Source organism: Ixodes scapularis, unplaced genomic scaffold (assembly GCF_016920785.2).
Source record: "Ixodes scapularis isolate PalLabHiFi unplaced genomic scaffold, ASM1692078v2 PGA_scaffold0__279_contigs__length_252992795, whole genome shotgun sequence".
Lineage (NCBI taxonomy): Eukaryota > Metazoa > Arthropoda > Arachnida > Ixodida > Ixodidae > Ixodes > Ixodes scapularis.
Window position 1 is genome coordinate 113,524,562 of NW_024609835.1, and position 26,992 is coordinate 113,551,553.

Consider the following 26,992-nt stretch of genomic DNA (forward strand, 5'->3'; position numbering starts at 1 on the left):
TCCACAAGATTGCACTGGCTAAATTTCTCGTCTACAGTGGCTAACAATCTTACCATACTCTGTCAGACTAAACTCCTGCTGTCTAAACAACTAACGATTCATTTTAGGACACACCTGTTCGTAGTTCATTGCATGGCATCGAAGTGTTTCTTATAACTGTCCGATGACTGACATGCCATTCCAGAAGCTTGGTGTGAAGAGGTAAATATCTAATCGATACAATAAAATGCCATCAGCAACCCATCCAGATTTTATTGCTTGATTGACAGTAGCTACAAACCTCAACACATCGTAAACTGAAGACATAGGTACTAAGCGTGCACTAACTTCGAAGCGGTAGAAACCCTGAAGTTTTAACGTCAACTTACCACCAAGTTGTTAATGGCAAAGTGGTGTTTGCGGCAAAGTGTTGGAGTCCTTCAGAACGATGACTGTATCCTTCAGACCGATGATGATGATGACGAAGATTTATTTTGATTCTAGGTTCAGTCAACGCACCCCACGACGTCCGTGTACTTGTCGTGGTGGCGACGAAAGCCTTCTTTCACACATGCCTCAGCTGCCTCGGCCCGGGGTTTTGTCGACCCAGAGGTCTCTTCCCAGCCGGTTGACAGCGACACTCGCAACGGCCGTCACGGCTCTGATCACCATCCACTGGGCATTAGCTATGTGATCATCGGTGGCAACCGCGCCCTTGTAGTTCCCCGCTGCGAAAACTATCACTGCGATTTAATTAGTCTGCTGCTGCTCGACGGTCATCATCTCTCATCGTCGCCGTCTCTCGTCGCGCAGCTGCATTGTCGTCAGAAACAGTCGTCGTGCATCGCGAAGGCACCCGGGTGCTCGCATAAATCCTGTCATCTTACGGGTTGGTCGAGCCACTGTAGTCGAGCCATTATGGCGCAACAAGCATCGCCGCCATTTTCTACGCTCTAGAATCCTGCCCAAAGTTTGTTCCCCTTCGTGCAATAAAAAAAAAGTTAAAAGCACGAGCATATCACCCCGAACGTGCCCCGAATAGGGTGCCTTGATGTGCGCTTTGCTTTGGGTGATGACATCTAGAGCCACTCTATATGGCAGCGTAGCTGCCAGAGTAGCGACACGACGCAAAATTATCTAGATGCACGACGTCAGAAGCGCTGATAGTGATCTCCATTTTGGGCCTGGGAGGTTGCCATGGTAACGGTGCTTCTAGCGACGCCGGGCGGCAACCTTTGTAGTCTAGTTGATATCTCCATTCGTTCATTGAAAAGTGGTATAAGACGCTTGGCATCGCTGTACGGCAAGAACCTCTGGAGGAACAGTGCCTGTTTTTTCTGAAAAGTGAGACGATTTGCAGCCCGGGGACTGTCGGGCGACGAGAGCTGCTATGGTATCGTACGTGCACGGACAAGGCGAGTGGTTTTCGGCGCCGCCGGGATGGCGGCCGCTTCGTGGGACGAACCTACCGTCCTAGTACTTTCGTACTTCGCTCCGATGGAACAAAATACTACTACGCCGGCCACGACAGGACGATTGGCTCGGGATATGACTGATGCTCGACTGCCCCATAGTGAGCGAGTATATGTTTAGCATCATACTTCTTCGAGACCCGATCATCCCTTCAAGATAAGATTCTCTCACCGACTGGTGAGGAGCGACGTCGACGGGGTTCAACCAAGAAGGACGTCATGGTGGTCTCTAGGGAATTTTAACGCCATCGAAAGAGACGGACGCCGGATATGAGGTGTTCTTGCCGACAAGCCAAATGGTCGTTCGGAAATTTACCGGCATTCACAAAGTTAATATTTTTATCTGGTGTAGCACACATATCCGTGTTAAAGGGGCCACAAAATTATTTTTAAACTTCTTCTTCCTTACCTGTAATCCTCAACTCAAAAGGGAACTGTGAAATCACGCAGTCGTGACATGCTAGGGCACCGGTGCGATGACCCCAAGCTTTCACCGTGCTTTTTAAGCACACCGTAGAACTTGGCATTCGCAAGTGATGATAAGTTTTTTCAAGGCACTCATTGGCCAGGAACGCGAATTCAAATATCCATGGACGAATTGATTGCTGACGAGCGTGTAGACATCCGAGCGACGCAGTTTTCGTGTCCAATGCGTGAGCTGGGGTCGGCTGACGTCATTTTGGCCTTTGTAGGCATTGTAAAGAGGATATTTAGAACCATACACACATGATGATAACGTCATAGCACACTGGCATTAAGGAGCACAAAACGGGCCCAGCTACAGAAAATAAATATTACCCTCGTAAGAAATAAATACGTCTGTAACTTGTTAATTACAAAGACGAACACACCTCTGAGCATCTAAGTTTAATAGTATGTGTTGATGCATTGTTATATAGCAGGACATTTCATATACGTCACTTGAGCAAACGCCAGTTTTTCACTTGAAAAAAATAACAAAAAACACTGCGATCAAATGCAAGCTATGGCAACGAAAGCAAGTTATATCAAAATCTTCAGAACTGCCATTTCGTAAAATTGGCGATTAATAAAAAAGGTTAAAGATCGCAGGAGCTTCTTCAGTAAAAAATGCTGTGATTATTCGGTGACCCAGGGCTGAAACGATTTCCCCTAGGCCCTACACGTGCCGTATACCTTTCCTTATGATTCTCAGAAATTCAGACTTTCAAAGGAAGCTAGAAAAATGCGAAAATTTTATCCTAAAAGCTATGTAAAGCGCAAGTTCGTCTGCTTCTTTTTGCAGGGGTTGTGGTGACATCAGAACGCCGAGATCTGAGTGGCTCCGATTGAAGGATAGTGGGTAGACCTAAAAGCAAGCTCCCTTGAGGCCTACCCAATATTCTTTATTCAGAACCAATCAGAGCTCGGCGTTCTGACGTCACCACAACCCCTACTAAAAGAAGCAGACGAACTTGCGCTGCGCATATTGTAAAATCGTTGATTAGTATACTTGTAAGTTGTGTGAATATTTATACAGCGTGTAGTTGGTCAGCCATATCAAAGTTGCGATGAATCACTCGCTGCAGATGAGCAATTTAGCCAATGCAGTACAACCGCTAGCCTGGGGTCTATAGGTCTCTAACGTGCACCACGCAGTATAGTGATACACAACCGCAGGCCGGTACGATGCTCATCCAGATGGAAACGGGCGGGGGTGGGGATTGAACGTAGGTTCCCTGGTTGATTAGTACAAAACGTAAACATCGCAGGAGCTTCCTCGCTAAAAGTTTGTGATAATGCGGTTACCTGGGGCAAAAACAAATTCCCCAATGCTCAACATGCGACGCATAGATTTCGCATCGATTCTCAGACACTCCAACGTTCAAATAAAGCTAAGAGAATGCGAAAATTGCATGCTAAATGTCTTATCGATCCTCAAACACATCCGGAAACCCGAGCACCGCTAAGGCGATATTACTGATGCTGTCGCACAGGTGCTAATATCCAGAGCGATCTTGCACAGAAAGGGTATAAAGTATCATTCTTTCAGATCTTCACGTTACACCTACGTCAGAAAGCACGAAGAAGCCCTAAATCGTCTGCAAGCTGCGGTACATCACGACTCCGCGCACTGAACAAACTCGCATCCACCAGCTCTGGGCGCTGCCATCTTACCGATGACAGATGACATCACGGCTCTTGAGAGGTCACGTGACGAGTCGTCACTCGGTTGCTACGGAAACCGAGCCAGCTCAGCTCGTTGCTATGGTACTGCGTGTGACCAATCGCGGTGAGAGGCGGCACAGGGAAAAGCGTGGCGCTACTCTGGCAGCTACGCTGCCATATCGAGTGGCTCTAATGACATCTGGCCATTTTCTTCCGAACGCTTACCTTTATTTCTTGTTCTGAGGCACGTGAAAGAGCGTGTCCCTGCACGCGCTCGTGGCGCTGACTGTGCTACGGCGACATTTTGTTTCCTGCGATTTCTTTGTAATTTCTCTATGAGCGCGTGCTGTCGGCACCGGGTACTACAAACGATGGCATCACCCTTAACAGAAGGACATTGAGGCACTCTAGAGCCGAACGATGCTTGCACGAACGTTAGCTAACACAGCGCAAGCGCGCCTGCTCGACAGGGACGTTGAAAGCCAGGAGCACGTTCTTGTAGCTCCTACGCCAGCACTAGCTCTCACTCATAGTGAAACAGAGAGTACGGTGTGTCGAGTAGTACCGCAGTTAATCTAGTTACGCGACTTCCGCTATGTGCTACGTAGGTTGGACGTGGTCATACATTATTTTGTCGTCACGGTCCGAACTCCAAGAGCGAAAGTTACGGCGAACGGTTGCTTTCGTGTTTCGCGAACAGTCCCATGGGAACCGCGTGGAATTATCACGCGGGCTGTGGCCAGTAGGAGCGCGCGGTACGTAGGGGGAGGAGTTTTCAAGAAACACGAACGTGACCGTTTGTGACCAGAATAACACCCCAGGGCCGGTTTGCTCATCTTGCGGCTGCGGAGAGAGAGAGAGAATGCACTTTAATATTGAGCACAAATTAAGTGTTCAAAACATCCATGGCTTGTAACACCAAGTCCATTTGGTCATCCGGTTCGTCTGACGCCAGCCAAGCACTCCAGGAAAGGGGAGGGGGGTTAGGGAGGAACGGTGTGGATTGTGCAATAGGGCACTGTGCATCGACCATCGACACCTAAAATGACTTTGGATCAAGAAATCGAATTAATTATAATTAATTCCATTTCTTGATCCAAAGTCATTTTAGGTGTTTGCATTAGAGAGAGGGTTTGCGATGGTCGACGCCTGACTCATTTTTGCATTTGGTCGTGATCGTCTGCTATTCTAACTAATATTCAACAAGTAATGTGTTAATATTACAAAACGATTGCCACAACAAAATGTAAAGAGTATAAATATACTTTTTATCTCATTCCATGCAAGTAACGGTATGATCTCTTTTATTTCGGTTTTACTACTTTCTCAGACGTTTGACCTGCTGCCTAGCCTGTAGGATTTCGCTCAATCAATGTATCCCCAGCTGCTAGTCTTTTTTTTTTTTTTTTGCTTGTTTTATTTTATTTTTTTAATTGCTACAACTGCAGTTTTTATTAGTCCTAAATAGGCTTCTCTTGTTATTGAAAGGAATCGTAGCAAGAGCGTTATTTGAAAACAGATAAAATTGTAAACGCTGGGGAAAGGATGCTTGTTTCGGCTCCGCTTGTGTGAAAGCCATACTGATGCTGTTAGCTTGGTTTCCTTTTAATGAACATTACGAAATGATTGCATTAGCGCGTTAACTCGCGTTGATCTTTTTTTTTCTACTTCCCTGTGTTTCGATTGAACAGGTGGGACTAACAGTAAAAGCGTGTAAGGCGCAGTAGTGCAAGTGGATGATTTCCAAAAAAGGATCACAGTTCAAAAATAAGACACGCGCAAAATACAAAAGAAAAAAAGAAGTCCCTGGCGTGATTTGAACCCGGAACTTTCACGCCGCGGCGACAAGTACCGGCGCTTTAACTTCTCGACCACAACAGAAGGCTTTTTTTTTTTTTTATATCTTTATTACATGATGTTCCGTAACTACCACAACACGTTCATTCGTACTGTATATACATTAAAACATGCACACCTTTAAAAAGCTATTTACAAACAACTATCACACAAATTTTTACATTTGGCATCTTGAACATGTGGCCATTAGACTTATTAGCAGACAATGACAAAACTAAGGTGAAAGATTCGGGCAAGTCTCACTTACGCTCGCAGTTCTTTTTCTTCAGAAATTCGGTAAGCCAAGGCATTTGTCAAACATAGGGAACCAGTCAGGCTGGTTAAACTTTGAAGCATATACACTTCTCACCTGCGCCACTTGCTTTAGAAAGAGCGACTTCGTCGTACGCGGCTTCTCCGCATGCCTATCGATCATGCGGCACTTCCACAGACTATGCAAACCTAAAAGAGCAAACATGTCGTACGGTACGGTTTCATTTTCAGAAAAAGGAAGGAAGCGAAGATTGTAGTCGTTAAGAACTAGGTCTTTTTGTAGAGTGCGTTGCAGCACATCCCAAAACAAAAACGCATCATTACAGTATATGAAACAGTGTTCTATTGTCTCTGGCTTGTTACATAATCTACAGTTTACTGTCCAGGGTACAAATATTCCTTTTTCTTCGAGGTAAGTTTTAAAGGGTAAAGTGGATGTGTGTAATTTAAAGAAAAACGTCTTAGTTGAGGGAGGCACTCCCATTTTCTTGACCCTTTTAAACACGTCGTTGATAGGTTCCAGTGTCAAACGGGTACGATAAAGTGGCAGAGGAAACAAGCTTTCTTTTATGCTCCTTGAGAGTGCCTTTCTGGATACAGTAAACAAATATTCCAACGAAAATCTTGCTTTGAGGAAGTTAAGTGTGTCAACCACTTCCTTTAAAAAGCCCCATGGTGTGCCTTGAGAGCTTTCGACGGTTGAAACAATCAGATAGTTTAAACTACCAGAAAGACGTCGTTGGAGCATTACTCTGAGGAAATCGTGATTAACATTTTTAAAGAAAAAGAATCGCGAGACCAGCTGTCGCACAAATATATGACAAAGACCTAAACCGCCGCATTCAAGAGGAAGAAAGAGATTGTCTCTTTTTATGGGCTCCCAAGTTGAACACCATATGAATGTAGCGAATATTCTGTGGATTTTCTGGATGTTGGTCCGAGAGCAGTGAAGCACCTGGAGCACGTACATAAGCTTAGAAGCTAGAAATACATTGCAAACACTAGATCTAGCGAAAATTGAAATGTCCCTTCCTCTCCACGCGTCTGTTTTCTTTTTCAGTGTGGTTGTCAAGGAGGACCAGTAGGTCACATTGCTACGGATTTGTGAGAGAGGTACTCCGAGATATGTAAGGGGATTCCGGTTCCACGCTATACCAGCAAACAATGAAGGTTTTGTGGCCCAGGAACCATACCAGAAGCCATTGCATTTAGCAGGATTTACGGAAGCTCCTGTGACCTCACAGTAACGTGCTGTGAGATCAAGGGCTCTCTCGACGCTTCTCTTGTCTGTGCGAAAAAATGCCACGTCATCCGCATACGCAAGAACTTTTGACCACAACAGAAGGCGCGACGCGCGGCGCCGGCGGAGGTATATAAAAATACTGCTACCATTTTTATCTCGTGTGGTTTTTTTCTTTATTTTGGCTCCTATTTGCCCTCCCTGGCCGTAACTTTACCTGCCGCTCCTACAGTATAAAGGGGCGGTCAGTTAGATTCCAGTTGAAAGTCCCTCCAATCAGTTTCCGCGAGCGAAGTTAAGCGCGAAACGCATGTACGACGAAACCGTCCGATCCGACGTCCGACCGCGCAATACGACGGTCGGAGGCGAGGGTTTTCAACGTTCTCCGATGCTACGAAAACCCTCTCCCCCCAAGGTCATTCCGGCAGTCCGCACGTCGGATCGGAAGGTTTCGTCGTACATGTGTTTCGCGCTTTAGGCTTTTGTGCTTGAAGCGATGCGGATCTCTCCGCCATTAGGTAGGGACGCTAGGTACTTGTCCCCGTGGAGCTGGTCACGTGACGTAAAAATCCCTCCTGGCCGCGGCCGCGTCCGCAGCCGCAAGATGAGCAAACCAGCCCTGAACACGCTGCTGGAGTGTTATAATTGCACACGAGTGCGCGTGCACGGCCTTGATCGGCGCTCGAGGTGCGCAACCTCCCCTGCTCCTATTGCTTTGATTCCATTGACATTAAAGGGGCACTCAAGTGCTTTTTGGAAAAGCTTGTTTTTGGAAGCATATTGTTTGCTGGGCTTCAGTCAATAAAAATGATCAGTTCTAAATGGCAAGGCGCCCTAGTAAACTCACAGCAATAGAAATACACAGGCACTATATCCTCTTGCGGGGTCCATCCCGTGTCTCCACCACCTCCATAGAATTCGACCAATAGAAATAGCGAACTGCGAAAAGATTGCTAAAGTTATTATTATTGCTCTTTTTAGGTACATGCACATTATATTTTGACAACAACGCCAAATCTTTGGCTGTAGGTGACGTAATACAGCTATTATTGTTTGAAAAAGAGCGAACTACGTTTTCTCCTCGCCTTGTTACGCGGGAGTGATGTGCCCACGCACATCCATCCCGGGTGTGCTACAGGCCAGCTGTAGCACACCCGGATCGAGGCACAGCCCCTCGAAATCCGGGTGGCTTGTCACGCAGCTCTGCCGGCCCTGCTGCTTGCGAACGGCGGCCGGGTAGTCACGGCAGCAGACACACTCTGCGACGGTTTCCATCGGCACGCAGCAACTGCATAGGCACCTTAAAACAGAAAACCAGCATCAGCTATACATATGAGAGGTATAATAAACAGCTCATCACCTACCAGTTGGTGTTCCCAAGCCGCTGGGTTGCGTCGTCGGTTTCGTCGTCTTCCTCCGGTGTCGACATTGAGCATCGCCAACTGTCGTCCGAGTCCGTCGCGTTCAAGGCATCGGCGTCGCGCGTAGGAGTGGCGTCGTAGGAGATTGAGCTGATATCTACCGTCCGCCGAAGAATTTCCACCTCCAACGGTGTTAGATTTGGCAGGTCCATCTCCGCACGACGCAAGACCCGAAGTAAACAAAATGAGTCCCAACGAGAATCCATCAAATACGCGCACATTCGGAAGATCACTCCGCCGGTTCGAAGGATCAATCCGCCGGGAAGCCGTCACTCGTGATTGGATGGCGCACGCCCTTCCCTGCTGCCTTCCCGTCCGACAGCGCCCCTGACGGCGTGCGCCTAGGCGCAGAACAGCGATCTTTGATTGGATTTTTAATAGGGAAATCGGCCGCCCTTGAATGTAATTTAGGGATTTCTAGGATGCTTAGAGCCCGCAGATTGAGTTATGACAATAAATAGACGATCTCAGAATCCACTTGAGTGCCCCTTTAAGGCCTGTTCATACATGCAGAGGAGCGCTACAAGCATAGCGCTTACCTCGCGCTAAGCGCGTGCTGACGGGAGCGTTCACCAGCTTTGTATCGCACCGTCAAAACTGTTGCTCATGGCAGACGATAAGTAGCTGACGGCACGTGAGAAGCGCTACATCAGCGCTCCGCTGCATGTGAGAACCGGCCTTTAGGGTGCCTTCATGTGAGCTTTCCTTATTGACACAGGGACCCAGAACCGTATATGTAGAGGGCTTGGCCGTTCGTTGGGAATTATAGACGCTTTACACACGCGCCAAATTACAGCCGCCATTGCTGACCTTCTCTTGTCTTACCGAGATGCCGGGCAACTGAAACGGTAGTTGACGATCCTCTACAAAAGCCGATGCTTTAGAAAAGGACACAGTTGAACCCAATATGGCAATAACCTGGCCTGCTATGGTAATGGTGAAGTGAAATAAACGAAATAAGGGGAAACAAAAACTGAAGGTCAGTTATGGCGGCGCTCATGCACAGTTGCTGCAAAGCGTCTATAAGAGACACATGAGGAGGCGCTTTTGGCCGAAAGCGGGATGGGCGTGTTCCCTTGCGTCTGCAGAAATTCGAATGTGGCCAACCAAAAGCCGGAAATATTACCCTGGCGGTGGTCGCGAGAAACGAACTTGACAAGTGCATCAGAGTAACTTTTGGTGACTGAAAATATGATGCGCGTGATGTTTTAAACATGGTCATCCAAAATCATGGTGGAAAACTGCGACTAGCGCAACGATTGACATAATCCGTACGCCAAGCGCCGTGAACCGGGAATCTGCCGTTCTGCGGTCACATGTCTGTCCGAGGAAAACAGAATTGGGCGGCGTATTCGTTTCTTACATCTCTCTGCATGATCATGATCGGAACATTCCGTGCATCCTATTTTCCACCACAAAATGTAACTACACTTCACTCTGACGCGCTTATCAAAACCATATACGAACACATACCTTTGATTAAAACAGTTTCTCGCTACCGCCGTTAGAGGATTCTTTCAAGTTTCTGGTGGCCAAGAGAGCATGCCAAGCCAACTTTCTGCGTCTGTTGCATGTCCTGGCTCTGCCGGCGCCTCCCATTGACCAAACTCTCTGTATACACGGCTCTGCAGGGACCCACTGTTCTCTACTATAGACCATTCCAGTATTTACAAGTGCTCAGCCCAGCGTGCCATCTCCTCAGCACAGCACGCGCATGTTCGTCGCTACGGAAAGCAAGCAAATCACGCCCCATACGCACAAATACTGAAAACTAAACCGGCCAGGAGCCCTTTTTGGAAAGATCTTTAGACGCTAGCAAGCATGGCGTCCCAACTGGTGTCCTATGCGTGCAAGCGTGTGCAGCCTACGCTTGCAGATGGCTTTGCACGCTTACAATTCCAGGTGTTTGTTCACAGGAAGAGGAATATTCCGGCAGCCAGATAACCCTGTTTGCAATCGTCTATGGTGGGCTAGATGGCGCTTCGTCGCGCTGTAAAGCGTGTTTCACAAACAGCGATTTTGGCCCTAGAGCGGCGCGATTTCTGCCGTCGCGGCGCTCGTGTCGCTCAACCGCTGGTGCTGGCTAGAGCCACTCTATATGGCAGCGTAGCTAGTGCTGGCCAGATCGCCGCGACAGAAGAAATCGTGCCGCTCTAGGGCCAATAACGCTGCATGTGAAACACGCTTAAGTCGGGCGCGAGTGAAGTCACTGAAAGCTCGATTTCTGTCCTAGAAGTTGACTGTCTGCTGTAGTTCAGAATACACTTAGTTCATGTTTATGTTTTCGATTCCATTTATTGTTACGTGGGTTTTAATCATCCTTTTAACATTAAATCCAGAATGAGGCATGCATGTAAACGCGTGGCATGCACACTCGATCAACTAGAATCTCGAAATGCTCATACAACAAATGGCTTCCCAGAATACTTTTCGGGTCTGTATCATCTGTTATTGCGCAACAAAGAGGCTCTCTTGAGATAGCAAAGCAAATCCGTGCCTAAGAAAAGAGATGGTTTCAAAGGACTAACGGCAGCACTTGGTCCTCTGAACTCCCATTTGCTCTCCCATGAGACCATCTGGTTCGAGCTAGGTACCGTGCGCAAATGCTGAGGACTAACTGCACTCGACCGGGACTAGACGAAAGGCCGCGCGCCTTTCGTTGTGTCCCGGTCGAGTGCAGTTAGTCCTCAGCATTTTCGCACGGTCTCCCGCGGACACGGTGGGAGAAAGACATTTAGGTGATGACTCTCTGTCTCGCGCGGCGACCACATTATGTTCGGCGCACCGAGCGCGCTTCACTCGCACGAAGAGAGATGGCGCTCAAGTATGAAGGGGCTTGTGAAAGCTTGTATAGAGGGCTTGTAAAGGAAATTATGCATTCTTTACTCGGTCTCTGTGTACTGTGTAGTGAAATGAATGTATGTTAGCGCAGTGGCACTGATTGCCTTTTCCCCGTGCGGTTCCTGTTTTTTTCTAAACGAGAACATTTCGATGATGACTCAACGTGACAAAAATATTCGTATAAGTATAAAACTTCCCGGCATAATCTACTGAGCCTTCAATAATTTAGTGTAAACACCTGGGTCGTACTCGCATGTTTTATCAATCGACATCTTTAGTAACAGTTCCGTAACTTGTTTACACACATTGCGTGGCTTTATATCAGGTCGGGTGATTTTTCCCCCCGGCTCCTGCCTTATTGAAAAAAAAAATTCTAATGATGTTACATAGTGGGGCCTAAATAATTCTTTACATGCGCATAAAGGTTTTAGCATTACAAATGGTTTATACATAAAATGTCAACTTGTACTGTGGAACATACAAACCTTGTGAACAGAAAAAAATTATATTTATGATGACATAGTGACTGAAACGATGGCACAGTATGACGACATACTGGTTGACATGATGACACAGTGACTGAATTTCAAACAATAGTAGCGGTTATAAAACATAAATCACTTTTTATCTATGCTCCCACAGTATGGTGGCATCCCGTCTTACAGGTAAAAAAATACCTGACAAGTATTTTTGCTTTAAAATGTACATAAAAGCTGAATTCACTGCATACTACCAAAGAACGCCACCTCCTACATCCTGTGTTTCTCGCCCATGCCCTTAAACTAAGAAGAGCGCTGCTTTGATGATTTCTTTATTTCTTGAGCTTGTTTGTTCCTACTCGTCTTAATATGCTTACAGTGTTGTCGCATTCGCATGCTGAGGTAGTAGTGGAGCAGCTGGCCAGTTGTTTCTTCTTTGTGTTCAGCGCATGGAAACGTTATTTTACATGTGTCAAGAACACTGTCGATTGTGTTCCAGTAGACAGTCTGGTGGCTTTTATTTCCCACGAAGAACTGTTCCGCTTTCTTCAGTAGCTGGAAAAAATTTTTGTTCGGGTGTATAAGGCTTCCTCTGTGCTTCACGTTTGTCAGGGCTGCTTCAGTAGAAGCGTTCTTGTCGATGCTGAAAGCGGATCGGCATGCAGGGCAGCGTGTAGATTTTTTTTTTTATTATTTTCACGCTCAAAAACCCAGTTACATAAGATAGCATGCAGTCCACAGCCTTGGTTTCTTGAGCCTTTTCTTTCCAGACATCTTCGCATTCCCAGTCTTCGACAGAAATTAGACTGTCAAGCTTGGTCTTCACTTGGTCAACGAGATGAGGAGACTAGGCAGTAACTTGCGATCGGCCCTCGGGATTGCACGACGCCATTGCTCTAGGCGAGCGCCATTCGATGGAGCTTTAAACAAGGACACTCGCTCTGCGCAGTTCCGGTACCCCGAATTGCAGTTGGAAACGAAGCACGTCTTTCCCATCCCTATAGCATAACTTCTTCTTCGGGTTAAGGCTCACCTTCGTGCACGATAATGGCACCTGTGATCGACACAGCACCAAAGAAAAACGTGAGGCCAGCCACTGACCGCACGCCATCACCACACCGCGAAAAAGGCGAGCAAGCTACTCCCCCGACACCGTGGCCGCCGAGGAGAGACCTCATACCCACGGTGCTTAAGACCCCTTCATGTTTCAAAAGTAGCGCAATGTTCGTCGATGCCCGAGGCACGTGCAACGTGCAGCCCTTGGGAAGATCATGGCGGCACAGCGCAGTACTGAGCTAGAATTCAGACGCCATGAATTTCCCAGAAGTGGCGCGCTGCACGTGCCTCGACCATTTCTACAACAATGAATGGCGCCACTTTTCCCAGGATAGAGGGGCTTTAACGGTGCTCGCACCTCAGCGCCCTCCGCGGCGGCGCGGAGCAACTACACCTCGTTTCACCTTATGTTGTTCCGCAGCTAAGGATAGAAGCGCGAGCTCATAGCGTTGGCAGCTGCTCTTAAGTCACGAGAGCTTCTGCCGCCGGGATGTGCCCCAGAGCAAGGAGCTCGCGCTTGTAGCCTTTCCTGTGGGACATCATAAGGTGAAACGGGAAGTATTCACTTGATCGAATGACGTTTTAGCGAACGCCCACGTTTCACCGAATTACACTTTAGCGAGTAATCGGACGCCGCGAAGCGGCGTTTTCGGGTGGGCCAATTGGGTTCACATTTTTGTAATGAGCCGCCGCAGACTGTCGCCGCGAAGCGGCGTAAAGCGCAGCGCGGCCGATGGGTTAACGCGCGCCCCCGTTATTCGCTAAAACGTCGATTCGCTCAAATGTCTCTGTTCGCTAAAATGTCATCCGCTCATGTGATATGGACCCAGGTGAAACAGAGTATACTCCTTGTTCGAGGCTTGCTCCGAACACGATCTGGCCGCTCGCTCCCCGCGGGAAGAGCGGCCAGAGTCACCACTAAATGTATTTCTTCCACCGTGCCCGGGGAGCAAAAGCAGCCGCGGGAGAAAAGCATGGGAGCGAAGGCAGCGAGGCGCGCGGGGGAAAAAAACGCGCGGACACGATGGCGCGCCTGCTGCATCGCCGATGGCCAGCATTAGCGACGCACTTACTGTTTCGGAACGCAGCGGGAGGTATCCACAGAAAATCGTAGCATCAATTATTGCAGGAGGGGCCATGTTTAAGGGTTGGAGCTCACTTTATAAACATCGCAGCCTCACTCCCAGCACGTCGTGAAAGCCGGCGCTAGAGCACTATATAGCTCCTACGGATCAGAGGAGCGAAGTGCTTTGATCCGCGTGTTTCACCGACAACATGGCCAACAGAGCAGCGCGGCGCGAGTCATGTGGTACTCAGAGATCCAGGAGGCGGCCCGCTTTATGGGAAAATGCATAGAGATCGACTCAACACGGCTCATTAAAAAATAAACGCCAAGTCCACACTTTTCGAAACTAGTCTGTCGTGAAGTTGGTAAAGCACTAAACACTTTAACAAAGTTTTTATAATATCGAATGCGTGTGAAAATTTTGAGAAGGCAATTACCAAGGCAATGGCGTTTGAAGCAGACGATATTTCTACGCGGCAGAGATGAACTTATTGGGTGTCCCGGAGCGGGTCACGTGGACGGTCCGAGGCACTGGTGCGACGTCTCCGAGACGTCGCCGCGTCGTCTGCTGCGTAATGCCGCTCAGGCAATTTAAAAAAAAAAAAAAATTACGCCCTTACATGGCACACAACTTAGCGCAAATTATTTTAAAAGGTTTCTTTATTATCTCAAAAACTAATGACGTTCCGTACATCCCCACAATATTGAAGAAACAGCAATTTTCTCACGTACCCCATACGTTCCTGATCGGAGTTGGAACCCCCGGGCGTTCGCCGCTAGTCGCAAAAAGAGGGCGTTCTAGATTGCGCTACTCTGCTCCGAGGGAGCTACATAGAGCTCTAGCTGGAGCTGACTCGAGCGCCGCCATTGTTGATGCACTGGCCATGCGGCTTTTCACCGTTGTCCTGGCGTCCTTCCACTTTGCATACTTCAAAATGTGCTATGAAAGCGTTTATATTTTTTTTCCGTTTAACTGGGATAAAAATAGCCGCGTAGAACGTTTTAAAAACGTTTCAAAAGACAAAAAGTTTCATTCTGTTTTCTTTTTGTATTCTATACAACCTGTGTTATTGTTTTCTTTTTTTTTTAACGATGAGGTTGCCACGGAGACGCGCATGCGCAAAGTGGGGCAGTTCATGCGGGGAAGCCAGAACATGACTGCAGGAAGCCTATGGGGACGCTGTTTTATAGACTGTCACAAATAATTACTGCGTGTACCGTTACTTATTCGTAAGAGATACAATCCTTGGAATGTTTAAAAACAATATTGGAGAACAATATTGGTGCGAAAGCAGCACCATATTTGTAACATCACTCACGATTTCGATGGCCACTGACCAAACGACTCCTTTCATATCTTCAATATAAAAGGCGCATGGGTAAACCTTTGCGAGTGGCGATATAATGAGCGTATGACAATAAAGACAAAAAATATTGAAGTAAGGTGTCATCGTGTGTGTGTTGTGCGTGTATCATCTGTGTTCCAATTCCTTGTCTATGCTAAATTGTATAATACGTGTTCAAGAATACGTGTGCTGTGTACATATGTAAAATAAGCGTTGTTCATATGTGAATATAATGAACACGGAAAATATCTACCCCAGCGATAACATATTTTTTACCAATTATGAATTTGACGTTGACTAGCGCCACCTAGGTGTGTAGGGGCGAAATTGAGTAATAAATAACGTAAGGGAGCAACATTTAGTCCCAGTGGCCTAAGTTCAAGGGTGCAAAAGTTAGTCCGGGAGTTCAACTTTGAGGGACTAACGGTAGGGAAGAAAAGTTTGCTCCCGTTACCGTTTCTCCCATAGGCGAGAAATACGTTGTGTCGGCGTATCTGCTTCCTTGAGAGAGCAAGTTGCGCTCCCTTTTTTCTTAGAGTTTGGGATACTGTTTGGTTTGAGACCGACACTCGCAAGAGTTGGAAGGCCCGTCAAGCGCTCACTTCGGGGACAAGCCGCTTACTTCCGGTGACTTCGTACCTCTTTCCTCAATGAAATATACGTGCGCAGTCAAGAGCGTCGCTGTGGTCGGTCTTCCACGATTGTCCGAATGCTAACTACGACCTAAGCAAAGGATTTCTCATCGACCGATACAAGAGTAATGTAAGAACTTCAGGGTTGTACGGTGTCGGCAATATTGGTTTCAGAGCGCAACGATTTCAAGCTTTCACCATGCACATCACAAACACCATCTAACTTGCTGTTCGCAAGGTAATGACGTCACGAGAAGGAACCATAGGAGGGCGCCACCAAGACATCTAGCCGCTAAAAGGTTGAAAGTTAACCGCCCTTCCCTACTAGGTACCTACAAGTACCTAGCCAAGTTTGACGAGGGCTGGATGAGCGATAGCTCCGTGTTTTATTATGGGATGGTAGCTGGTGTAGCGAATATACGTGGCTTCCGTGGAGAGGTTCCCGAAATGGGGGGATCCAAAAAACGCGCGCTGCCTGGTTTTTGCGACGCAGCGCGGCAAACATTTGAGCTTAAGAAACAATTTTTATTGCTCGTGGTACAAATAATCGGCAAGGTAAAACTAAATTACCCCTTGTTTGGAAATTTTCTAAATATTTGGCTGTATAAAATGAAGAAAAGCCTCGTTGAAATTTCCTTGCGAGTTCGAAAGAGGACGACGAAGTTGAGTCCTAGAAACGATGAGAAAGAAGTGAGGAGTGAAAGGCGGGCGGTACACCGGCAGCATGGTTGGCCAGCATGTAAGAACTGTATATAACACCGTCCTAAATTGAAAAACCTGTAACTCGGCTCCACTGAAAATTGACCTATTAGTAAATTACCCGAACATTGAGAAGAACGCTGAAAGTGTAATTCTACAATAAGCGCGCGCTGGCCTTCCACTTATAAAAGATTTGAAGTAAATAATCATAATAAATCTTTGACGAACGCGCGTGCACAGCAAAATTTGTTTTAGGCTTTTTGCTTCAGAACAGTTATTACTGCAGACGCCAGCAGGTGCCGCGCATGTAACTTCAAATTGTAATTTCATGTAATTTCAAAAGCGCCTCGGTGCTTTTGAAATTTAGCAAAAGGTCTATGGGAACGCTGTCTGCTTTTGTGTGCTATCAATACCCGGCCGATTGAGTCAAGGCAGTCCACTTTCCAAAGACGTTGCCATGCCGACAACTATCGCGTTCATTTAGGCTTAGGAATGGCCAGAGTCGAAAGTCTATCTAAAAAATGCTGCGAGGTCATTGTTCGTGCTTTGCGTTTTAAGTGAGGTAAGGCAACGCGAAAACCTACGGCACCATTCATTGCTGACTAACGCGGCCACTACTGCAGCTACTACGACGTATTAGTTCCAAAGCGAGCGGCGCTCACTCACCGGGGCACCGCCATGTTTCCCCGACGTCCTTACTCTGCCGGTCACGTGACCGAAAAATCCCCCTCCTAGGGAGACCCGGTTAACCGCGGTTAGTTAACCAGCTTCGAGCAAACGGGCCCAGGGTATATTTACTGGCGGCCTTAACTGAGTGCGCAGCTCGTAGCTCCTCAGCGCGTGCTGACAGCTAGCGTACATGGTGTCACTCAGCTAGCGTACATGGTGTCTTGGAAACCTATAAGTATCAGATCTTTCTGAGCACGTTCAGTGAACTGTGCATTCAAATATGACGTTCAGTGAATACACCCGAAAAAAATCAAGAAGTCAGAAAGCTGTCCAACGATCGGCGCTTTGCTCATTTAGAAACCTAAAAATTGCCAAAGCACAGTGTGCAACTTCGTTAACCCAGCCCACGCGTGTTCGTCGCTTTGGAACGCAGCTACAGTAGGATGACTTACTGTGTACTCATGTATTCTCAGGCGGTGATATCTTATATTTTTTGCACTCCCCCTATTTTTGTGTTTGGTCGGTAGTATAGTGGTACCTTCGCAAAAAAGAATTAAAGAGTTTTTTTTTTTAATGAGTTAAATTTAGGAACCGGAACTAAGACAATTTTGGCTGAAATTCGGGCAATATCTCGGAGTCCATCGTTTCCAAAAGGTATTAATTTGAAATTGGTTATGTAATTCGAAAAATAGTAATGCAAACGTGGCCGCGGTTCAACACTCAAAGCTAGTTCGATGAGCACACATTCCTGTTTATCTCAGTTCCGATTCACATAAATTTAACTAAAATAAAAAAGAAAATATTCGGATATTCGGAGATTTTTCGCTAGCGCCCGCATCAAACTCGATTCACATCGTGCAATTTTGCTTGCGAGTTCGCAGCTGCGACGTCGGGCACCACAGCTTCCCCCAGGCTTCTCTTGCCGCACAGAAATTGCAAATAAAGCACCATGCCAATCAAGCCTAAATACCGATTCAAATGGTGTGATTTTACTTGCAATCTCGCGTTGCGACGTCGCTCGTGCAGCAAAAAAGAAAAAAAAACAAAAAAACGGGAGGAAGTTGCGGTGGCCGACGACACAGCTGTTAGTTCGCAAGCGAAATCGCACAATGTGAACATGATTGTAAACCTGAGACTGGGGCAGAAAAGAGAACACAACAGAAGGTAGTAAAAGAGGAGGCAACGTTACACCAGCTCGCCTGCACTCTGACTATTTTTTCGCACAATGTGAATCGCGTGCCGCAACGAGATCCTCACGATTTTGCGATGCAGTGCAGTGATGCCAGCTCCGTTGCGGAGGGAGGGAGGGAAGGATGCTCGGGCGGTACACACAATTCCGGCTTGGTGGCGTATCAGATTGCTTTTAATAGTAGTTTTAATTTGTTAGCATTAGAACGCTCGTTGTGCCGAAAACCTGGGGGTATCTTTCGTTTGTCAGCGCCGGGAAGAGAGAAAGAAGGAAGGGGAGAGGATGACGCGTGCGACGCTCCAATTGGTCTAAAGCGCTGGCGTCAGCACGCGTCAGCCTCTCCCTCTCTCCCCGGCGCTGACAAACTGACAGACACCACCGGGTTTTGTCGGAACTAGCCTTCTCGTTTTCGTCAGTCACGCGCACAGCTGGTTCTCAACCAGAGAGGGGGAGGTGCCGCGCACGCCGAGGCGTGATGAATTATGGGCGTGCTCAATTGCCGCTCTGCCGTAGCCGGTTGTTATTCACTCTTGGTTTCTGTAGTAGGGGTACATGGACTCTGGTGTGTCCGTGTATAGTTAAAACCAGTGGCGGATTCAGAGGGGGAATCTAGATGTCCTGAACCCCCTCCTGCACTCTGCATGTGTAAAAATTTAAGGTGTCGAAACGGGGGGAAGGGAGGTTCTTAAGCACATAATACGCTGACCAACACCTGACCCCTACCCCCCCCCCCCCCCCCCCCCTTTTTCTGTAAATACCTGCGTCCGCCCCTGGTTAACACGATGGATGCGGTTCCCTCCACAAGTGGTATGGACGCGGTTCCTTCGACAAGTGGTATGGATCTGGTTCCTTCCACGAGGGATATGGATGGCCGCCTTTGAGGGTGTCAAAGTACTTTGAGTGGCAGAGTACAGAAAAGGGATGAAACAAAAATTACAGGAAGATCTATTGGCGGATTCTTTGGGAATCCGTTGGCATGACCCTTGGCAAACGCCACACACGTCCCCCTCCAAGAAACGCTAACCCTGAGTCCGTAACGAGACAAAAAAGACACAGCAAAAAATAGAGGAAGCAAAAGAGGAAGCCAAAAAAGACAGCCATACAAAAAAAAAAGTGAAGGGGTCAGCGTTAGCCATAATTAAAATAGCGCAAACTTGACAAGGACAACAAAGAAGGCATACTTACAACAGGACTTTAATCATGTCTAGTAAGAACCAACTAGCCCAAACAAAAGTCGTGTTTCAGCGTTAGCGTTTCCCGAAGGAGGACGTGTGTGGCGTTTCTAATAATCGTGCTAACGCATTTCCTAAGAATCCACCAATGGATCTACCTGTAATTTTTCGTTAAACGCTTTGCTGTCAAGTGGAGATACCGCTGAATGCCGCGCAAAGCATCCTGGGAACCCATTGGTCATACATTTTGGTTTCGATTTGCCAAACTCAATTCACGACATCCCGTCACAATCAATTACACTGCACGTTATTTAGAATATCTGGCTTCCCCTAAATTTGTAATACCCTATGTGTTACCCACCAATACAAAGAAGTGATAGGACAATTTTTTTTTTCGGTGGGGGGGGGGGGGGGGGGATTACGTCGCGCGTGAGGCATTATGGTAACAGTGATTAACGCTGCTCCGTCCTCTGCTGCTGCCGCCGTACAGCCTACGTCAACCAAATTGCCTCCGTTCGCGTTGGGTCCCTCTCTACGGCTGACGGCAATCTTTGCAGCGCCGTGTGCTGCACTGGGTTGCCCACATGAGGTGAGAAACCCTCAATTGATTCACAGTACATCTGTCCATTGTTCTTTTTTGGATGGGCCATCGTTCTGGACGGTACACCGTTCTTTTTTAATGGGCCATAGCGCGTGGGCGACGCGCGAAAAGAGCGAGGTATCACTCCGCATACAACGTGTTTTGGTATTTTTCTACGGGAACCAGTTCAGCTAGTTAGTACATCTTATTGTCTTCCGCCAATAAAAAAAAAAAATGCAGCTTATTCTAGCAATGTTTGAAGATCATTAGCTCACCTGCAATTATGATTGGATTACGATCGGTGCTGCAGTTCGGGCGGTAGCATACACTGCCTAGCATGCGGAAAGCTCCACTAGGCTAGACTAGGCTCGTCCAAAGGGCCAAACACCCTCACAGTTCCCATAATCCCCTGGAGCGCACATTTGTAGTGCTGGGACTTCCAGAACAGTGCATTAGATGTACATTTAAAACGAGCTTACGTACACAAAATATTTATAAAATCGCGCACAAAATACAATTATAAAAATCTAGCTTTGAAAATATTTGATATGCACGTTCATATCCAGTTCATAACCGTGATCACGAAGTTTATTATCTGCAAGATATTCCAAAGAAGGCTGTGGTGTAATTCATCACCATTGTTAGTTGGGTGTACTAGAATGGGGAGATGTGCCTACCGCGTCGGCCTCTATGTAGGGGCTGGGTGTCGTGTGTCTTAATTGTGCCGCAGGGGCCTAGGGTGGTGCTGCCAGTCGCAGCGGTGCCAGAAGGCCGGTCGAGCATCGTTAAGTGAGGCTAACTTGGGACGTGTAGGTGTGACAATTTCTCCTTGTTTTACGTTGTGTGTGAAGCGACACATTAATGTGTGACTGCAAGTTTTGTCGAAGAATGAAAGGCTCAAAACAATGTCAAATACTGCGAAGAAAGAGAAAGAGAGCGGCGGTGTTTTGTGCCGGGGTGCAACGTGGGTACCACAGTTGCAAAGAGAAACACTCCATGTTTTGTGCGCCTATTGACGCCTCTCTGTCATTGAAATAGGATCGTCTGATTCCGAGGAGAAAAAATTCTGCGTCACGTGATTGCATTTTTAAGGCAAAAATGACGCAGAACAAAAATAGGTATGAGAAGAATGTGTGACCTGTTTGACATGTAAGAAAAAATAATTTTCTCCAAGAGGGATTCCTGTTCAGTGCAGAGAGCCGTTGAAGTTTCTTCATTTATCTTGCCAGTCATGGTGCTTATTTTCGTATACTCACTAGATAAAGACAATTCAGACATTTCCTGGTCTATAAGCTCTGACTGCGAGTGGAGAAGTCCAGAAAAGCTCTGTTTTATTAAGCCGTGTTGCACAAAAAAAGATGCATTGACGCCAGAAGTTCCAGAACAAAGACTAGGTGTTTAAAAGTCTGCCAAATTAAAGGAGAACGCTTAAGCTTCGCGTTTAAAAGTGGAACGAGATAGCTGACTATAAACCCACGCTCGTTCCTAAGCCGTCCAAGCGTGTTTGCGAGTCTTGATTCCACTTCCGGCGCTCGAACGAGACGGCACTGCTGTCATGAGCTCCGAGGGAGCGATGATAGCGGCCAGGCCGTGGTACGCGCGCTTTTGCTTCGTCTAAAGAATAAAATGTTATTCTGCCATCGCTGCCTACTGGTGATGTCATGAACAACTCTGTTTTCCTCCATTGCGACACGAAGGCGAGACCGTATCGCATTCATGGCTTTCGCTAAGAAATGCTACGGTTAGGAGTGATGAAGGACTTGGCGTCCGCCAGTCTTCATCAAATGAATCGTTTTTGGATGCTGCGGATGCAGTCGCCAGCGGCCAAGCAGAAATTGGTGGAAGTAAAGGACCGTCAAAGGGGGACGCTGCCTTGTCTTCTGCCCGGCGAACACGGCGGTGAGGCTCAAGCTTCATTGGGTCCCGTACGACGTTCACAACGGTCAGGTGAAGAAGGAGTTGGGGCGCTACGGTGAGGTGTCCCAGGTCACCAAGGAGATCTTTCGCGAAAAGACCTTCGAGGCTGCTCGTCTGGCGCTCGAAGAAGGCTACACCACCGACAGCCTCCCCCATGAGATCCGCCTGGAAGGGAGCGAAGTGCTCGTTGTGGTGCCCAGACGCACTCCGCTCTGCCTTCGCTGACGTCGTACGGGCCAGATTCGCCGGAACTGCCATGTCTCCCTTTGCTCGGACTGCCACCGTTACGGTCACGATGCAGTGGACTACATAAAGACCTACGCCACAATGGCCAGCAACTGCGAGCTGGGCGACAACACCGACTATCTGATGGATGGTGAAGAGGTGGAGGAAGCCATAGGAGGGTCGCCTCCAAATATGCTGCCACCGAGGGAGCAAGGTGGGACGACCGCACCCAAGAAGGACGGCAATCCTCTCGCAGCGTCCGCAAAGCACAATTCTGAGGCGAAAAAGCAAGAACAAGACACGGCCCCCGACGGAGTCAAGGAGTGCCTGCTCTAGGATCCAGCGCTTTCCGAAGGCGTGCTCGGCAGCGGCGAGCGCCCAACCCGGTGGTGAGAACGGCGAAGCAGCAGCACGGGCGGACAGGACTCCGACATGGACGCCCCTTAGACGGTGAAGTGACCCAGAGAGCCAGCGTCCTCGCCGGCTGAGACTATCGTAGCGGCCAGACATGGAAGTAATCTGTTACAAATAACAGAATTATACGTAATCCGCTAATTTTTGTTTAAATAAGTAATTAATCCATTACTTCTTTAAACATCTAATTTCTAAAGTAATTCCTTGACTTTCTGAATAACGAATTACTCAGAATTACTGTTTACATTTCTACCATCCGGCGAAAAAAAAAAAGATATGGTGGAAGCAGGGCGATGCAAATATATCCACGCTTCTAACATGGTCACACTAGATGCGGGTTCGTGGCGAAAGGAGTGCTTGCCAGATAAAAAAAAAAGAATGCTCGGAAAACGCGACAACGCAGTGTTCCAAGCGATAGAGTGTGTATGTGTAAGGAGGAGGGGGGGGGGGGGGGCACTAGTCCCAGTGCAACCTCCCCCGTCGCTTGGAAGAAGAAAGACACAGAAGCCGTGCTTTGACAGAAAGACGCGGTTTGGTGTTTAATTGCCCAGCGCCTGCGACCACTTCGTAACAACCTCACGGCTGTCTGTCTTTTCTGTTTGTTTTTGATTGTTTATTGATGTTTCCGCCTAAGCTCGCCCACCCCGCAGACATACAAAGAACAGCGTGGTGCCTGACCCCCGTTCACGCCTGGGCGTTGTAAAAGCTAAACACTGCAGGCCAACCAGCTATTCGCTTTGTGTCATGTGACTGCCCACTAGTGGGTTCGTGAAGCAGAAAATGCGTCGACGATGTGACACCTGCAGCCTGTTGTAGCAGCAAAATTGTATTATAAACTCTGCTGTCAGTCTAAGCAGAGATCGGCCTAAACCCCTCGTCACTTTCGACGGCCGGCAATGAGTAGGCAGGGGAGCGCTGTCGAAATGGCTTCAGACTTCCAAGCCGCATAGAAATGAGAATGTTGGAAGAAGTTCCAGTTGGGGACGGTGAAGGTTTTCGTTAGCGAACTGTCCATGCGGGAAGTTGGACCGAAACTTTGGGGAAAGCGAGCACTAAATAAGCAGTGGCTGGCACATGGACACTCGACTTGAGACAGGAGAGAACGGCTGTAAACCTGTGAGAGACGTGGGCGCCTGCTGATTTCTGACGCTGGTATTTTTGATAACTTCTTAACGACATACTCAATTCAGCTGTGGCTTTGTGCATTAATATTTAAATTTTATGAACAGAAAAAAGGAATTCATTCGATCGGATAGCAACTTTTATCAAACAGCAGCCTGCGAAACGTATCCAAAAGCAAGTAGACTCAGAGCATTTTGTTCTCGATACTAAACTGTTTAAATTAACGAAAATAGCCCTTCAGCAACATAAAGCAGCCAGTTCGAGCAGGTGGAAGCAGTGTTCTGCAGTACGCCGATGCTAGGATTATTTGGAGTGGTGTGTGTGGCCTCCACCAGCTTTAGCAAGAATAATACCCAAATGTATTCGTCGTATGTTCATGTGATGTAAAACTGTCTTGGTCGACCAGCGCAGGACCCACTTATCTCAAACACCAGTTTAAGTAATTTATTATTTTGTAGGTTCGACCTCTGAAATTTCGTAGCCAGAAACATATGTGAACATTTTAATTGAGAGCATTTTATCCGGGTTTTATTTTAGATGAGGCTTCAAATCCCGCTCCAAAAACACGCAGCAAACCTTGAAGGTCTTTTGTGAGTTTCTTTGGAGGAACACAAAACTCATCAAGTAAGGTAACGAAGTAATTGATTCATTACATCTTACGGCGAGTAATTTATAACGGTAATCAGTTGCATTTAAGTCAAGTAATTAGGATTGAAAATGATTACTTTTTTTCGAGTAACGGGCAGAAGTCTGGTAGCGGCCAACCGAGCGCGGCCTCCGTTGAGACAAAAGAAGAGTCGGGTCGAGGTCAACCCGCGTATCCCGCCGGACGATCGGCGGAGGAAAGACTCTTTGTGAGTGTTCTCTGTCTTCCCGGTTCTACTCGTCTCCAGCGCCTTTTTGTTTCTATATTTCTTTTTATTTATAGTGTTTTTTTGTTTAGCCTTTCTTTTTAATCGCTCATGAACTTATATCGATCCTATCGTGTTGGCACGTTAAACGCGTGCCGTGCTTATATGCCAGGCGGCGCCAATACCAGGGAAACCACTTGTTTGTTTTCTTTTTAAATACTTGAACATGGGCGCGTTTCAAGAGACGAAGATGGAAAGCGAGAACCAGAAGGGGAACATGGTACGGCTTGTTTGGGGGGGGGGGGGGGGGGGGTTACTTTTAGAGAAGTCTACCGGTACTGTTAAACAAGTCGTAGACTGCGAGTCGCTTCGGTTTATATGCTACGGTTTTTCCATTTCCAACTACAAGTTTCGTGCCGTGTGCATCTATGCCTCTACGAGGGTAGAAGAACTTGTTGTCTTTATGAAGCATATTGCAAAATATGTTCTGACAGATCGATTCGTGATTTCGTTAGGCGATTTGAAGTGCGCATGTGCGCCGCAGGACAGATCGAGCAACGCGAGGTATAGAGAAGCAAGCAGGGTGTTTTTAAACTATAGGCTCGAGAGTTGTGAATTATAAGATGTAGCTCATTGCGCGTCAAGTGGCAGGAATCTAGAATGGGCACCCTGCAGATCTACCTCAGTGTCGCTACGCGCGCCTCTCGCGGCGGCGTCGCGCGTAATCATCGGGAAGCGACCTAGGCTGTCGTAGCTCGACTTCAGTGATGCACCTGTGGATGTTGCAAGGTCGACATACCTGCTTGGAGCACCACATTGGCTTAAGCGCGGAAGCGGCGGTGGAGCTCTACCGCTCTTCCTATGCTGACTCAAAAGTGGTTTCGCGCGGCGCTGTTCGCTGGGTGTTTGGTAGCGGCTGGTAGCGGACGCAGGGTGCCCATAATGCTTATCCAGGGAAAAAGTCACGCGCTTAGACAGGGTTTAAGCTTCCCTAAAACTTATTAAAGCGTGTAAACAATATTCCGTTGATCAGGTGTCATTCAGTGATCATCCCTTGTTTTGTTTTAAATTTCTTCTTCCAAAGAAGCCCCCAAGATTCCTACATGGGATGTATGGAAATTAAACGCGAAGCTACTAAAAAACGATTGTTTCTTAAACTCGGTCCACCAAAAACTCGAAATTATGGCAAGCGCCGAAGGGGAAGCATTCGGTGTGAAATGGAGGCTGTTTAAACAGTAAATTAGAAAGATAGTACACAAAATTAGCGCGAAGGAGGAACTTGGGAAGGAGTAGACAGGACAGAACGTTCTTTTTGTCTACTCCTTCCTGTGTCTGTGTACTGGGCTACTTTTGTGTACTATGTTTAACCAAGTAGGCAATCGAATTATTTGGTTACAAAAAGGTCTCTTTAGAATGAACGAGTTTATAGAAACATACAGAAAAAGAAAACAACGCGGGAGTTCAATAGTCTGCAACAGAAGTTAATGGAGGAAGAACGCATATCGTCCGGCGTTTTTCTCGACGAAATTATTAGTATTAATAATCGCGTGGAATCGCTTGTTGCCGAACAGTACACGGGGGGCTATGTCGGGAGCGCGATGGAAATGGTTATCGCTCGGGGGGATTCCCAGAGCAAAAAGAGGAACAAAAAAATGCGCAAGCAGAAATGAAATCAACGAAATTTTGTACCGAGGGGTTCTTGATAAAGACTTTATTGAGTTCGCGTTTTTTAACTACTATAAAGAATTTTTAGCTTCCTCGTGCCCAAAAAGAATGGCTTTCGGAGTATGTAGTTGCAGCTACTGCCTAGACTAGCAGAATGAAAAAAAAAAAACTCGAACAATTGATAGTATTGTGCAAAATAGAACAAGCCATTAACAATTTAAAATAGGGAAAGCCACCCGGTCCTGACGGTCTAGGCACAGAATTTCATAAATCTTTCAAGAATCAACTTGCCCCGTTTTTTGCTGTGTGTTTACTGGGGCGTATCGCCTAAACGTATGGCCGCCTTCTTTTTCGTGTACGCATACGATTTGTATACCGAGTGTGAAGATCACGTTAAACTCCGTAATGTAAACTCGTATCGCCCAATTACTCTGACAAACGTGGATTACAAGATTTTTATCAAAGTATTAGCGGAGCGTCTGCAAAGTGTTATAAGTGTTAAGGGCAATTCACAGACTAGTGTCGAGTCGGACCGAATGCAACTGCAACGGCTTGCGGCGTACGGGTTACTAAAGCAACAGCTCCATGGGCTCCAACAAAACCGCTTTTGACCCCGTATTGTTGGAGCCGAACCAGCTGTTGCCATAGCGACTCGTGTTGCAGCCGCATTCTGTCGGACTCAACGCAACTGCGTGAATAGCCCTTTAGTGTCGGCCCTCAC

General features: G+C 47.3%; 1 protein-coding gene across 1 annotated transcript in view; it reads right to left on the minus strand.

The window, feature by feature from the left end:
* Positions 1-5,508: 5,508 nt before the first annotated feature.
* LOC121837174 overlaps positions 5,509-26,992 on the minus strand; it is a 47,789-nt gene continuing 26,305 nt past the window's right edge. The window contains exon 2 of the mRNA XM_042292709.1: positions 5,509-6,971. Within this exon, the coding sequence (XP_042148643.1) occupies positions 5,701-6,971 (1,271 nt within the window). The 3' untranslated portion in view covers positions 5,509-5,700. The remainder of the gene's footprint in view (positions 6,972-26,992) is intronic.